Consider the following 15,467-nt stretch of genomic DNA (forward strand, 5'->3'; position numbering starts at 1 on the left):
GAGAGAGAAACAAAATAATCAAGAATATATTTAAAATGTTGAGTCTGCTACAGGACAATGGTAGTCACAGAAGGATGAAATTAACGTTACAGCAGACACTATATATAAATCAGGCACATTTATATAACAATAATTTAACTCCAAGACCATGTAATATATAACGCCCAAGTAGTTATTAATGGACATTAAAATAATGTCCATAAACCTGCAGCTACATCTGATTTGATGACATTTATTGTTATGGTTAGCAAGGCTAGGTAGCTCTGTGCGCTGCCTAGTCGTAGCTTTCCTGTTAATGACAGGAGCATCGTACTGGTCCAGTTTGTTGCTGACTGGCATTAATTCGTGAGCACACCTCAGATAATATCATAAAGAAACTGACACAGACTATGCAGATTAAGAAACGTTACTAGTTAAGTTAGCTCACTTTCCACCGAGACCTGTCAAAAGATACAGGCTAACCTGTTAGTTAGCTTAGCTTAGCTAGCGGCTAGCTCGGACTTACCCACTCTCTCGCATGACATTACTGTCTCCACAGTCACAGGCCCCACCAGCCTGGCTCCGGAACATGTTGAAATCATGGCCCGTGTGGTCTCCGTTATTGAAGCACTCGGCACACAGTGACATGCACGGAGAGATGCCACAGGTTCGGCATCGATACGCCACGAAATTGGCCGTCCAAACCAGTCCGCACAGAGTCGCGTTGTCATAGGACCGGACCGTCTTGCAGAACTCCTCGAAACCTTCGCCTCCTGCAATCAGACATTTACACCAGTCAAGAGATTCCGTGTCCGCCGCTGGTTTTTCGGGATTTAGCACAGCGTCGAGCAGCTCCTGAAGTTGTCGCACTCCAGAGGTATTGTCAGTCCGGTTTAAGTCTGCCTTCAAGTGTGCGGCAGTGGCTCTCTTGTCCCGGCGCAGCAGCGACGCCGCCATCATGCACTCTGGCTTGTTGTCCACAAATTTATTTTTGTTGTCTTGTTTCCATATTCTCGGGATTTCTCGCGATACGGCTCGTTACGTCGTTGTTGGCGAGCGAATTTCTTAAAGTAATTTACGCTTCATGTGCGAAGACTAGAAATAAATCCAAGTTAAGTATTTGATCTAATTTGATCTTTAAGCCTTCTGTAAGTATTTGATCTTGCCGAGCCGAAAGCGACTTATTTGTGCAACCAGCTTCACCCAAGCAGTCACCAAAGTACTGTTTTGTTATACTGTTTCCAAGCAACTAGTAGCTTAGTTTAGGACCGTCCCGCCTTCATCTGACTGTTTCTCTGGATTAGAGCAAAAACACTGAGGTGTGAGGAGCATGGAGAATCGATAAATTCAGCATTAAATAAATGAATGAATTAATTAATAAATAAATCGATAAATCAGGGTATGATAAAACTTGAAACAAATAAAAGCTACAAATATATAATGGGACGTTGTAGGTAAATGCACAGTTGTTTTTTTTAAAGACATTTTTAAAAGATTATATTTATTTATTTATTTATTTATTTATTTAAACTTTTATTTAATAATGCCACTTTTTTATTTCAGAGGACTTTTGTTTCCAAATAAAATATCTAATAAAATCAGGGGAAGTTTACTCACTATGGAATTTTACTCGATAACAAATAGATAAATATATACAGAAATATTCCTATGAAATACGTCTTTCAAATAAATTCTGAAATAAATTAAATAAAAATGATCAAATTGCTTTTTTCCATACTGCCACGTATATTTATTATAGATGACTTTTATTTCATGTCCATATTTACATTGATTTATTTTACATTTATGTGTTTGTTTGTTTGCTTATTATTTGAATAAAGCTGAGCTCCATAGCAAACCATGTGAGGAGATGCGATATTAAAACATGACACAAAACATCAAATATTGTGAAGTCTTCACTTTTCTAGCAAAGAAAACAACTAAGAAGCTGTACATTGACATCTGTTGCTAGGAGAAGAAATGCAATATAGTTTATAGCCCACCTCAACAATCAGCATAGTTGATGTGCTGTTTAAAAAGTATATGGATATCTATTCCTTATTTGATCAGGTAAGATCAAATGAGAACAATTTCTCATTTACAATGATGACCTGGCAAGAAGCCCCAGCAGGAAGATAGATAACAAATAAACAATACATATACACAAAAGGACACACAAGTGTTTAGACAGAGATTAAAATGCCTAAATTAATGTAATAATTCAGTAAATATGAGTGTTCATGAGAAAGCTAAATTTGATTTGTTTTGCTTTTGATATTAGCGTATTTACTTTAGTTTAGCTGATGCTGTCCCTTAGGTGCATGAGTAGTTGCCACAATTAAATCGGATGTGTTCAGACTTGTCATGAATATATCCATATCTGGTTATAGAATAAACCTTTGAAACCACAACTTGTTTGTTAGAAAGTATAATTTTTATATTGAATTAACCTTCAAAACCATAATTTAGCCTTTAGAAAGCACTATTTGGGTAGCACAAACCTTTATAAATATATATACTTGTGCAGAAAGTAGCATTCAAAGGGGGAATAAACCTTTAAAACCACAACTTGTTTGTTAGAAAGTATAATTTTTATATTGAATTAACCTTCAAAACCATAATTTAGCCTTTAGAAAGCACTATTTGGGTAGCACAAACCTTTATAAATATATATACTTGTGCAGAAAGTAGCATTCAAAGGGGGAATAAACCTTTAAAACCTCAACTTGTTCATTAGAAAGTATTTTAAATAGAACAAATACCTTAGACAGAAACTGTAAGATGCCTTTTTGGTGGAATAAACCTTAAAAACTATAAGCTGCTCACTTTACCATTTGTCAATATGGCAGGTTGTAACAAACAATATATAATTAAAAAAAATACCTAAATAAATAAATGAATAAAATAATAATAATAACACAAGATCAATAATAATAATAATAATAATAATAATAATAATAATAATAATAATAATAATAATAATAATAATAATAATAATAATAATAATAATAATAATATAATGTTATTACTATTACTATTAATTGTTATTATCATTATTATTACTGGTGTTGTTGTTTAATTAATTACAGAAATATATAAATGAAATAAGCACATGTGGCGTTAGAAGTTTGTTGAAAAACGTTCTATGCAATATTAGATCAGAAATAACAAAAAATGCAGGAGGAACATATTTCCCTTGCATCGGGTCGGAATGTTTTGGTTGCTGCACACAACTTTGCGGAAGTCGTCTACAGCCATGCTCAGAATTATGGCTCAAAACATGATTCTCTGCCTGTGATTTAAACTAAATCGTATCAAAATCACGTGTCAGGGGTGTGTACACAGGTCTGGGATATCGCAGCTATGAAATTAAAAGAATTAGAAAGCTGCTTGCAGCAAGTGGACACATTTGAAGAGCCTAAAATCCTCCTGGAGCAATATCCAACCAGCCCTCATATAGCAGGTGAGACGATATAAAGCGGTCATCTGAGCTTTTACTGATAGCTCACATAGTTCTTATTAACCGTATGTTTGTTTTTTCTCCTTAGCATGTATGCTTTACACGATCCACAGCACGTTTGATGACATTGAGGGGAAACTAGTGGCGGATCTGGGATGTGGTTGTGGAGTCCTGAGCATCGGTGCTGCCATGCTGGACGCAGGGTGAGAACATTAAACTGTTTCTGTAATCTCTCTGTCAGCTGCAAATCTTTCCTAGCAGTGACCATCAAACAGTATAACTGATCCCTTTTCCACAGCTAATACATTCTGCACTTAGATATAAACATTATTGTCAATATCATTCTAATATTACTTCTCAGTGGTTTGTGTTAGTTTCTGCATCATGTGTAGCTTTTAATTTCATGTGCAGTATTTTCATTTCTCAGCTGTAATATTTCAGTTTCATGTGCAACTTTTTGATTACATGTGCAACATTTCACTTACATGTACAGCAGTGAGGTCAATATGTAATTGCGGGACTTGTAACATAGTTGACATGTATCATAGTTGACGTTTTTGCTGTTTTCAGGTCTAAAATCAACATGGCCACCTATAACCAAACACCACATGGCATTTTTACAGAAAGATTCTTCTAAATATTATATATACAATTGAGTAAAATTGAAAGTTATTTATAAAGACATTGTAGTAAACCTGTTGACATGCGATAAATCCACACTTGACTCACACACTACTTTATATTAAATAACTCAGAAAGCCTTGGAGTCTTTCCAGTCTTTTCTTCAGGAGGAAATGACATCATGTGGAGCAGGTCATGTGATCTGGAATTAACGCACTTCCTTGAGAGGCGTTTTTGTAATTGGTAACTTAGTTGAAAGCGATTTCTGGGACACAGATACAATTAGTTATATTCCATATAAAATTTGATATATTGCCTAAAAGGAAATATCTGTCATGATTATCTCAACTTAATAAAAAGAAAACAATCAAAACTATTATTGAATAAGCTCATTTTATTATTGTTTAGCTAATTAGAAGGTGGTTGTTATTAAATCCAGACGGTGATTTTGTTGATATTTTAGTTATATCCAGTAATTTTTTATTATTAACTGATTGTTTCCATATAAATAATTATGGAACTTGTTAAGACATTATCATAATGAACATAAGCATTTTTTTTAACTTTTAATAAAAATGTATGCAAGATATATCCCATAGACTTCAAAAGTCCCTCATTTTATACATTGATCCATTGTCAATATGTGTGATATTTATTTTTCATTTCATTTTTCAGGTACAATATAATATTTCATTATTTTGTTTAGTAATTTTAGTTCATTTATCACTTTCAGTAATGTATCATACTTATATCTCACTGCTTTTTTACTTCTTAGGCACGATATGTATGTTTGTTTTTTCTGAGCAATATTTGAAAGGGATTTTCTTCGGGATTAACAAAGTTTCATCTAATCTTATTTCTTCTGCAGTTTGTGTGTCGGCTTTGACATTGATGAAGACGCGCTGGACATATTCAGAAGAAACGCAGAGGAGTTTGAGATTTGTAACGTAGACCTGGTCCAGTGTGACCTGTGCTGTCTGGAGGCCGAGGCTTATGCCAAGAAGTTTGACACTGTGATTATGAATCCACCATTTGGAACAAAACACAATCAAGGTTAGTGCATGGTGTAAATTTTTTATGTGGCAATTTGTTTATTTTTTGCATCAATTATAGGTGGAAATGTCTTTATTTAAGTAAACATAATTATACTATAAGGCACGAAATTCTGTATATAATAGAATACAATGCAGTAGGGCTCTCAGGCATTCTGTACTGTGTTCAAATATTTTTTTCTCTTGTTGACCAGTTTTTGTTAATATTTTCCCTGCTAAATCAATACATAAAGCATTTTTTTAGTTATTATTTTATTACTCTGCTTTTTTCATGCTTCTATTGGGGGTGGCAAATGCATGTGTTCCAAATATATACGTTTCTGCATTTTTCCTAAAGTTGTGGAGATTAAAATTTATATAGCAGAGACTCAGTTATCCTGATTCAGTCGACGTTGTGGCTCAAGATTCAGAAGCATTTTAGAATTTCTGTATTGAAATTCAGTATTATCTTGACTGTGTCCTCACTGTTTCTCCAACTCCATCCAGGCCAGTCCCAAATTACATTAATGACATCTACTTCTTTTTTCTCTCAGATTTTAAAACGTGTGTTCAGATGTTAAGAAATGCATAGTAGAGATTTGATGTTTTCAAGTTAACTAAAGATCCTCATAGCATCTTTTTCCAGAGCTTGCAGCCATATTTAGTCTTTTTCTGTTAGATTCGAGAGCTGCCATGTGAAGGTTAATAGACTGATCTGACTGTGCCACTCTGTGTCTATTAGGATCGGTTTAATTATCTTAAAGCTTAGATCTAGCATTTTAGAACTCCACTTAATTTAACTCAGAAGCCTTAGATAAACCTTTGAATATAGTTTTGCACAAAAATGACAAATATGGATCATGACCTCTATCTCTTGCACTGGAAGCATAGTAGATAATGTACTATATTAATGTGAGAATTAAAAGTCACAATATGACTGTTCTTTTAGAAAACACTTAAGACATTTGTGAATCTGTTTTTAAATGGCACTTTTTAGCTGGCATTTATATTTGGTTCAATTTTCAGGTTCTTCATATTAAAAGATATTGGATACTTCAGAAAAATTGCCAGTTGTAGTTATTTTGACTATGGCAGCATTTTAAAGCCAGAAAACTCCTATTTATTGTATAATAAAAGTTCCCTCCAGAGGCGTAGAAGACATCGCTCGGTTAATCTGTTTGTGGAATATGTCCTCCAAAACCTCCACCGGCTCCCTGTCCCACAACGCATCCAGTTCAAAGCCCTCCTTATCCAATCCCTCCCATACCTCAGAGACCTGCTCCACCGCCACACTCATCCCTACAGCCTTTGTTCCTCTGCTGAAAACCTTCTCTCCCCCCTGCTCAGAACCAAGCATCAAACCTGGGGACAGAACCTTCTCCATATCTGCCCCCACACTCTGGAACTCCCTACCCCAACACATCCATGGCTGCACCGACCTGACCACTTTCAAATCACTCCTCAAGACCCACCTGTTCAAAACTGTCTTTAATATATACTTTTTATGTGTTTTATGACTTGTTTTATGATGCTCCTCCATTTGAATGATTGCTGATTTTATATGTAACTGTGTAAAGTGTCTTTGAGTGTTTTGAAAAGTGCTAAACAAATAAAATGTATTATTATTATTAGTATTATTATATCCCTTTAAGTCTAAATGTGGCCTTGTTTTGTGCTACATGCAGTCTGATGTTTTATTCTTGGTTCAAGGTATGGATATGAAGTTCCTCCGAGCTGCTTTAACAATGGCACAGACGGCTGTGTACTCACTTCATAAAACATCAACACGAGAAGTAAGTTTAACGTCCATCAGTCGCATGAACAGCAGTCAGAAAACAAGTTTTTGTGAGGAAACAGACAGCTACAAGTCTCTCAGTAATGACTTCATATTCAAATATTTCCTATTCAAAGCTGTTACTTTAGAAACTGATTTCACCATTATCACCATGTCCTCTCAAAATAAGAGGTCAAGACTTGTGATTTGTTAATTTTTTATATTCCAGTGAACCTCAAATCCTTTTTATGACTTTACTTGACTCGAGTCTCTTCCATGCCAGTTGTCATTCTTCATGTGTAATTTCTCATCCGATTACAGCACATACAAAAGAAGGCTAAAGACTGGGGAGTAAAGATGGAAGTCATAGCAGGTAAGAAAAACACAGTAAATATTTACGTTTCAAATGTTTATACCCTGACTATATAATTTCTTTACAGAACTACGATATGACCTGCCAGCGTCTTACAAGTTCCACAAAAAGAAATCGGTAAGCTCATATGCTGCTTCTGAACACATGTTCTCCATCAGCTGTAATTGTCGAGAGACACTTAAACTGATCTTGATCCATTTTTCCAAACCTTTTATTTGCTATTCACATATGCAAACTTAAAAAAACGAGCAAAGCAGATATCTCATCACTCCATGTAGGAAATCTACAAAGAAAAACAATGGCACACAGATTCTAGATGTCACACAGCTCATACAAAATCAACTAAAATATTCCGGTGAAATTAAATAACTGGCAAAAAAGCGACTTTATGTTGGTTATGTTAAAATCAAAACATCTTAAGAAGAGAAATGAAGGTACACAAATAATAAGAGGCACAACATATAAGGACTTTAAAGTCTGCAAACTGACTCCGAGCTTTGCAATTATTTCTCTAGGTTGACATCCAGGTGGACTTCTTACGATTCTCCAAAACCTGAAGCTTTCACTGGAATGGATTTAAGTTGCCTCTTTACTTTCACTGTTTGTAATAAATGTTTTTATTAAAGAAAAATTCTGGGTGTGACCTCATAACTAAGAGCCGTTTTCAGTTTTGGCAACTTTTGCTGCGGGTGCTGGAGGGAAAAAACAAAGACAAGAAATGATTCATCGCAGTGCGGATGGTGATAGTTGGGTAATTTTAATCTGATTGGTGTTGAACTTACCATCGTCCTCATCATCGCTATCCAATTTCGTCTTTTTCCCCTGGTACTGAGTTCTGCCATGATCTCTGCCACCTCTTCCCCTTCGGCCTCCTCTTCCTCTGCCACCTGATCTTCCTCTTCCACCTTTAGAAACAGACAAAACACTTAAATCATAAACGTGTCTATGTAAAGTACAGATAGATTTGTAGCGGTGGGTTTTCATTTTTACACTACGGGATCTTTTCTGTTCAGTTTACATCCCTACTCATTCATCAATATGGTAAAACATGCAAACGAGGTGCTGCAGTTTGAAAATAGAATTCACCTCTGCCTCTGGACCTGTTGAATGACTCTTGCTGAGCTTCAATTATCTTCTTCATTTCTTCTTTCTCCTCATCTCCTTCAAGCACTTTCCATGTAACGCTGTTGTCCTTGATTTTCAGTTCCCCTCCATACGCCTCTTTGGCCTTCTCGAACGCTTCCTTTGCATTCCCATCAAACAGAAGGGTGCCCTGTTCAGGAGTAGAAACACATTAGTTTAACCCGAGGGCCACTTCTTCATCTCTGCATTTGACATTTAATGAGCAGACCGATCACCTACCTCTTTGGCTCCCCTTGTGAAGTCCACCCACTTTATCTTTCCATGTCCAGAGAACAACTCGTGAAAGTCCTCTCGTGAAACATCTTCAAGCTCTCCAGAAAACTTTAATAAGCAACCTGTTTGTTCATCCAGAAGCAGACCCTGCAGCACAAAAGACGAATTTGTCATCAATCAGGTCATAATCTGTACATCAGGACCTCAAATTTATGAGCTCTTCATGGATCTCACCATTTCTTTCTCTTCTGCATGTTTCTGCTGTTGTTCCTTGTCCCTACATAACATTTTGGGTGGGAGGGATGTCAGTCATTTTCCACAAAATGTACATTTTTATGATATAACACCATAGGTCATATATAAAAGAAGTGGATGTAACAACTATGATGTAAAGGACCGTTTTGAAGCTTCAGGTTTGAATTTTGGAGCTAAAGTGAGGTGTGGATCTCACTGAGAACCTGAGGACACTATGCAAGCCCATATAGTAGTGACTTAACAACTTCAAGATTTTACCCTTAATGGGTCCAAAATGGGCAAAATAATCATCATGCTGTACTGAAGGAAGCTTGAAACGAGTGCCTGAAACCATAAACTCATTAGGAAAATGTTGACGTTGCTAACAAATCAAGTGAGAATGAAGGTCATTTTCTCATAGATTTCTATATTATCAGACTTCTTTTGCCAATCGCCCCCTGCTGGCTGTCAGAGAGAATGCAGGTTTTAGGCACTTCTGCATTGACTTTACTTTTCAGACTCGGACCCTATGTCCACTTGTTTTATACAGTCTATGCAGAGAATGCTACAGCTTGTATACTCACTGTCGAGCTTTTGCTTTTGTCTCCGCTTTGAACTGTTTTCTCTCTTCTGCTTTCTTTGCATGGTAGTCTTCCCTAAAGAAAATCAGCCATTACACAATTATTATATGCAGTCACATACAAAGATTTGCAAAGTTCTGGCTGAATTTCTAACTGAAAAGTAAAATTCTGCATTTTTTTTTTTAGAAGTTATTTTAATGGAGTTCATGTGATTCTTTTCAAAGAAAATTTCCAAAAGTAAAACACTGAATCAGTCATATGGCACAAGTAAGTAAGTTTAGCACAGTAGAGCTGTTTTCTTCCTCCTATATCCAGGACAAACCACCTGTGGCACAAAGATAGTTGAATTTATGATCACAACAATGTACTTAAATTACCAGAAATCGGAACTTCTACAGATCTGTTAAACCACTCTTTGTCTATCACTCCTCTAGCTGCTCAGTGGTGTCTGAGAGTAACCCAGAGTCGTTGCTCTCTAATATAACATCTGAGAGAATTAATGGCACCAAAGCATGTGTACATGTTTCATTTAATTTTCCCTCTACATCTTCTATGAGTGTAGATCTATCAGTATGTCAATCTCTTGTGCCGAAAACATGCCATTAAGCACTATAGCATACCTTGATAACACAAGCATCTCATTGTCTTTGAATGATTTGATGTCTGAACGCTCGAGGAACTGCTTAGATGACTCTTCCGTCTCAAAACAGATGAACACAGACCCCTGTAAAGATAGAAACAGAAGCAATGATTAAAAGAAACTCCCAAAATTCTAAGGAAAAAATATGCATTTCGAAGTGTTGCATGATATGCTGTAGTGACCTTGAACTGCCTTTGCAGATTTCTCCTCATCTGAATGTTTTCTATGGTTCCTTTTCCATTCAGCCACTCCTGAATCTCATCCAGGGTAGTTTCCAGAGGAAAACCTTTCTAGAATAGAAAAGCAATCAAGAGACAGTATTAAAATGTGTTTAAAAAAAAAAAAAAAAAACATCAAAGGTACAGAATGAAATATGGATATGCACAATGGAAATTTTTGGACTAAAGCATTTGCGCTCACTAGGAGAACAATTGCAAAGGAGAAAAGAAAATACACCTTTGTCTGTTGAATATAGTGTAAACATTCACTTTTACGTAAGGTTTTATTATCCAGTTGTTATTGAAAGTGTTTCAAAAGGCACTGATTCAGCTGCATGGTTATTTTGGATGCTAGCTGGACTGTAGTGCATTATACTGCCAGGAGTTTCTATTATTTTGTTATCCGTGTAAGTAGGACCCTTGTGTACATATTTTTCATGCAGATCAATTATGTTCATAAAAGTAGCAGAATATGGAGTTAAACTGCATTACTGTTTGTTTGGCCTGTCAACTAAATTGTTAACTGATTCACATAATGTAACCACAAAAATAAACGCTGTATTTAAGCATCTGAATGCAATTTAAACACTTACAATGTACACTGATTTGTGTTTGAGTGCGTCTTTGTATTCGTCGTTCTGTTCTGGTAGCGGTTTGTTTGGAGACCTCCTGATTTTAGTCTTGTCTTCACTGATCTCCAAGAGGCCAGTCTTTGATTTCTGGAGCGCTGCAACGATGACGCCGCTGTCTGTAGTCAGAGACTTCAATCTAAAGGAAACAATGCAGATGTTTCAACAAATACTCAAAGCCATCCCTGCTGTTAACACTGATATCTACACATGCACACATTTTTTATTATGCAGGAGACATTGAACTGTCACAGCCAGCAGAGATGCGTCAGCACAGTCACTCATAGCCAGGATATTTTCAGTATCTGCAGGGCTCCATTTTTATTTATTTTTAATGAGAAAGCAGCTAATGAAATCCACAAGCAACTGGATTACTGCCAAAATGCTCCCTTAAGTAATTTGGCTTGATTAGAAAGCAAAGGTGCTGATTCACTGAGTCTAACAGCATTACATCGATTCCTCTTAAATTCAGCAAAATTGTCTTTATTTATGACGCCTGCCTGTTTTCATTTGCTATGGCTGGATGTCACCTGCAGCACTTCAGGTCACACACTCATCTTGTCCTGCCGGTCATGAATCTCACAATGAATCCACAGACTGATTAGTCATCACCTTCTTTGTCTTCTCGCTCAGTGACGCAGCCTTTTCTTCTTCTCCCCACCCAGCAGCTAATTTTAAAAACTCCCCACAAGCCTTGGTGGACATTGCTTTTTGAATTTTTGCCTTGTATTGTTATTGAAGCGTCTGTATCCAACTTAGTCATATTATGGTGGAGAGGTCAAGAGAAATAAGAAAGGTACGTCCCATTTTTACACGATAATAATAATAAAAAGAAACACTACACTCGTGTTACAGTAGCTCACTATTAGCCCTCAGTGATCTCATACTACCTTGAGGTTTTAAAGGTGTGGTGAGAACAGGATAGAGCCACACAAACAATGCAATAACGGCAGTCTGATTATAAGTCAATGCTAAAATTAGCCACACTCAGCCCGCCCCGCCTTCTTTACTTTTAGATCCTTTCGCACATGTATGGGTCAACAACCAAAAGACAACAACTCCTAGTGGATGGCAAAACACTGGTCTAGATGCGCACTGAAGCAGAGATTGTCAAGTCATTTCACATCATCAGTTAGCTTTTATTAATTTACTGCTGATAAATTGTTGGTGTAGGCTCAACGTTTAGCAGACACACTAATCCAACAATTCAATGTTAGAACAACACAGCAGAGAAAGGAAAGATCTTTTAATAACAATTTATGGTCGATGACGACTTCATTAGTTGGTTTTAAGTTATTTAGGGTGCTTTTATACAAACCATCAAATGAACAGGGAATTTTCATTTAATTCATTTATTGCAGACTGTATTGTAGCACCCCCAAACTCACAACCAGGTCACTGGTGATTTGAAAATCCAAAACAATGTTGAGCTTATACAAAAATCTGCATATGCCTATATGTCTATCAGGTGTCAGTGTATCAAAAAGACTGGAGAAAGACTGTTTTCCAGCATTTAGACAGAGAAATGAAACAAACCTGTTGAATTTAAGCATCGTCTCCAAAGTCACCCAGCCGTCATCGAGCTGCAGCTGCTCTTTGAGGAACTTGTCTCTCGGGAGATTGTGATCACCAAAGTAGTACTAAGTGGGAATAAAAGACAATTTTAGAATGGAATTTAGCTGACCTTTGCAAATGACAAACGTATACTATAAATGAGGCTTACCTCTACTTGTCGGGCCACTTTCATCTCAACTGGAGACATCTCTTGATTTTCTGCCATGATTGTTCTGTGTAGAGAATAGAAGCAAAAACAAGACATGCCTCTTAATAACAACTCAGTCCTCTCTTATGGAAATGATGCATGTAAATATGTGAATTTTAAACAAGAAACAATTAAGTCAGTGCAAATATTTAAAGGATAGAGTTCAACAAAAACTTGCTAATCAACTAATGATGTAAAATAAAAATGTTTAGATGTGGACCTGTAGCTTTTCTGTTTTTATATCTGCATAGTTTTAGCAGTAGAAGGAAGCAACCTTGGCTTGTAAAAGGGGACATTTTTGCCATGACATTTTTTGATCTAAACAAATCCCTTGTAATTCATTTTTTTTAATATATATATATATATATATATATATATATATATATATATATATATATATATATATATATATATATATATTGAAAGTTTAAAACAGGACTGCAACTAATGATCATATTCACTGTCAATTAATTAATTAGTTGCTTAATAAATAAATGTTAGAAAATGGTGATAAGTGCTGTTTCCTAAAGCTCAAGATGATGTCCTCAAGTGTCTAGTTTTGTCCACGGCCTAAAGATAAAGTTTATTTTGACCGAATGATCAAGAAGAATGAAAATCTTAATTTTAAGAACCTCAAATATGTGGAAATTCACCTTTTTCTTAAACAACTCAAACTGATGAATTGATGATCAACATACCTGGCAATTGACTGAACCCATCAATCACTGCAGCTCTAGTTCAAAATTAGAAAAACTAGTCATCTTGGTTTTTCTGGCTTATTTGGTGCAACCCATAGACTATACAGTCTATGGTGCAACCTAAATAGTGTTGATGTAAAAAGCCTTTTCTTGAGGCTTTATCTAATCAGTTTAATTTTCTGAAATTGTCAGCACACAAACTTAGATTTAACTCACCTCCACCAATCAATTAATCAATCAAATTTTATTTGTAGAATAACTGCCATTCAATAGGGCAGTTCAAAGTCCTTCACAGACGACTGAAGAACCAACAAGACAGAAAAGGCAGAGACTGAAATAAAGCTAGTTTTAAAAATAAAGAAAATAGGTAAAACTGAAAAATATAAAACAAGCCAGACAACATGCATAACATTCAAATGTATGTGGGGCAACTCAGCTGTGTGGCTATGTTCATAATATTTACAAATTATCTGCAGAGTCAGATGGCCTCCATTACTGTCAGATGTACTGAGGTTTACAGGCTCTTACATCAGTTTTTACAGATGGGATCCACATCAGCAACCAGCTCTGGAATTAACTGTGTGTATAATTCTACAATCACGTTTAATAGCAAGAAAACCCACCCAACAACAAAGCCAAACAACTGGACATACACCTTGAACACCTTGACCCAGTAAGGAATATCACTGTTAACAGATCACAGGTTTAGACTGAGAGTTTTCATTTATTTATCCTGATGTTATCCTGCTGTTAGCATGACAGCTAACCTGCTAGCATAGCTGATATGCAGCTGTACAGCGGCCACGCTTCTCTGCTCTTTGGTGCCTTTACTTTAAAAGCCAAATAACAGAGCTGCAAGATTAAAGCCACGCTGACAGTGATGTTTTTATTCAATGTGGGGATTAGTTAGTCGTGAATTAACTAGCTGGGTAAAGTTAAACTCGTGTTTTAGACTAGCAGAAGACTAGCAGCAGCACGCTGTTCAAACCTGCTCGAGGAGGATTCCTACTCTGTTCTTTTGTAACATTATAAAACACTTACCTCATAATATGAAAATAACACTAAAAAACAGTTTCACCGCCATGAAAAGTTGTACTTACGGGATGTAGATTCGCTGTTAGCAGCAGTTTTAGCCTTTCAAAGCAGAATCACTTCTCTGCACGTTGTGGAACTGCGTGCTACGGAAACCACCGAGAACCAAAAAGGCTCGTTTGCGAATCTGAAACGCCGCAGCAGTTTGATCCACATGGAAACATGTGATGGAGCTCACAGCCTCAAGGTGGCACTGTCTCTCTGCAGGACAGCAGTCAGGCTTCCTTGACGTTAAAACAAGTGGCAGTAATGATTTAACTATAATCTAATTTTATTTTACTACACAATTGGGACATGTTTATATTATTTGTTGTTTTCGTAAAATTTCTTAGATTTTTTATAGAAGTGAAGTTTTATAGAGGCTTCATTGCACTTTTATTGCACTATATTTTTTGCATTTTATTGTATTTATTGCATTATTTTTACTGCACTTTTGTTTGTATTTATGAATGAATGAATGAATGAATGAATGAATGAATGAATGGATGAATGAATAATAAATCCTCTTGTTTTCCAATTAATTAATGTTCCCTCCTCAGAGAGAGGTTACTGTTGACATAAAACTGCATTTTCTGACAAAGGCAAAAGTCAATATCAGTTTTATCAGTCCATAAGCTGAAAAAACATCCAACAAAATGCATAACAAAAACATCCTTATTTAATTATTTTATCTATATGTCATCTCTTTTTTTATTATTATTTTGCTTTGGAGAAACAAACACATTGCATTTTTTTTTCAATTTTGCAGCCTATTGAAATTTAGTGCTCAGCACTATAGACTTGCTTGTTTATAAATTTTTATGTTTAAGTTTGTGCAAGTCATTTATATCTACCATTTATTTATGTGAAATCTTATTAATGGGTGTCTTTTGATACTGTCGTCTTTTTCTTTTACATCTTAAGTCCTTTTTGTCCCGTGAATAAAACACCACGGCTTACCTTTATTCTTGGCTCTGTACACATAAATTCACCCTGTTTTGCTTCTGTGACCAAAAACTAGAAACTCAAAATTCCACAGC

At 35.9% G+C, this 15,467-nt stretch overlaps 3 protein-coding genes across 5 annotated transcripts in view; 1 reads left to right on the plus strand and 2 right to left on the minus strand.

Annotated features, from left to right (window-relative positions):
• ubr3 (ubiquitin protein ligase E3 component n-recognin 3) overlaps nt 1–1,039 on the minus strand; it is a 48,111-nt gene extending 47,072 nt beyond the window's left edge. Inside the window, exon 1 of one of the 2 annotated variants that reach the window (XM_023286370.3) lies at nt 506–1,039. In XM_023286370.3, the coding sequence (XP_023142138.2) occupies nt 506–939 (434 nt within the window). In that variant the 5' untranslated portion in view covers nt 940–1,039. The remainder of the gene's footprint in view (nt 1–505) is intronic. The other variant, XM_023286371.3, reaches the window with a different exon arrangement.
• A 2,152-nt stretch (nt 1,040–3,191) lies between these two features.
• Nucleotides 3,192–7,869, plus strand: mettl5 (methyltransferase 5, N6-adenosine). Of its 2 annotated transcripts, XM_023286373.3 has the most exons (7): nt 3,193–3,442; nt 3,528–3,642; nt 4,929–5,113; nt 6,802–6,884; nt 7,187–7,238; nt 7,306–7,355; nt 7,754–7,869. In XM_023286373.3, the coding sequence occupies exons 1-7, from the start codon at nt 3,343–3,345 to the stop codon at nt 7,793–7,795; spliced, it is 627 nt and encodes a 208-aa protein (XP_023142141.1). In that variant the 5' UTR covers nt 3,193–3,342; the 3' UTR covers nt 7,796–7,869. The 2 variants fall into 2 exon arrangements, with proteins under 2 accessions (XP_035811405.1, XP_023142141.1); XM_035955512.2 differs by lacking the exons at nt 6,802–6,884; nt 7,187–7,238; nt 7,306–7,355; nt 7,754–7,869 and adding an exon at nt 6,439–6,766 and having other exon boundaries at nt 3,192–3,442.
• On the minus strand, nt 7,432–14,582 carry ssb (small RNA binding exonuclease protection factor La). The gene is made up of 12 exons (XM_023286372.3): nt 14,457–14,582; nt 12,620–12,683; nt 12,433–12,536; nt 10,861–11,035; nt 10,232–10,339; nt 10,030–10,133; nt 9,413–9,484; nt 8,829–8,871; nt 8,601–8,741; nt 8,325–8,511; nt 8,021–8,143; nt 7,432–7,930 (listed from the first exon to the last, which is right to left on the minus strand). Exons 2-12 carry the CDS (start codon nt 12,674–12,676, stop codon nt 7,890–7,892), a joined length of 1,155 nt encoding a protein of 384 aa, XP_023142140.1. The 5' UTR covers nt 12,677–12,683; nt 14,457–14,582; the 3' UTR covers nt 7,432–7,889.
• Nucleotides 14,583–15,467: the final 885 nt, after the last annotated feature.

Source organism: Amphiprion ocellaris, chromosome 11 (genome assembly GCF_022539595.1).
Source record: "Amphiprion ocellaris isolate individual 3 ecotype Okinawa chromosome 11, ASM2253959v1, whole genome shotgun sequence".
NCBI lineage: Eukaryota > Metazoa > Chordata > Actinopteri > Pomacentridae > Amphiprion > Amphiprion ocellaris.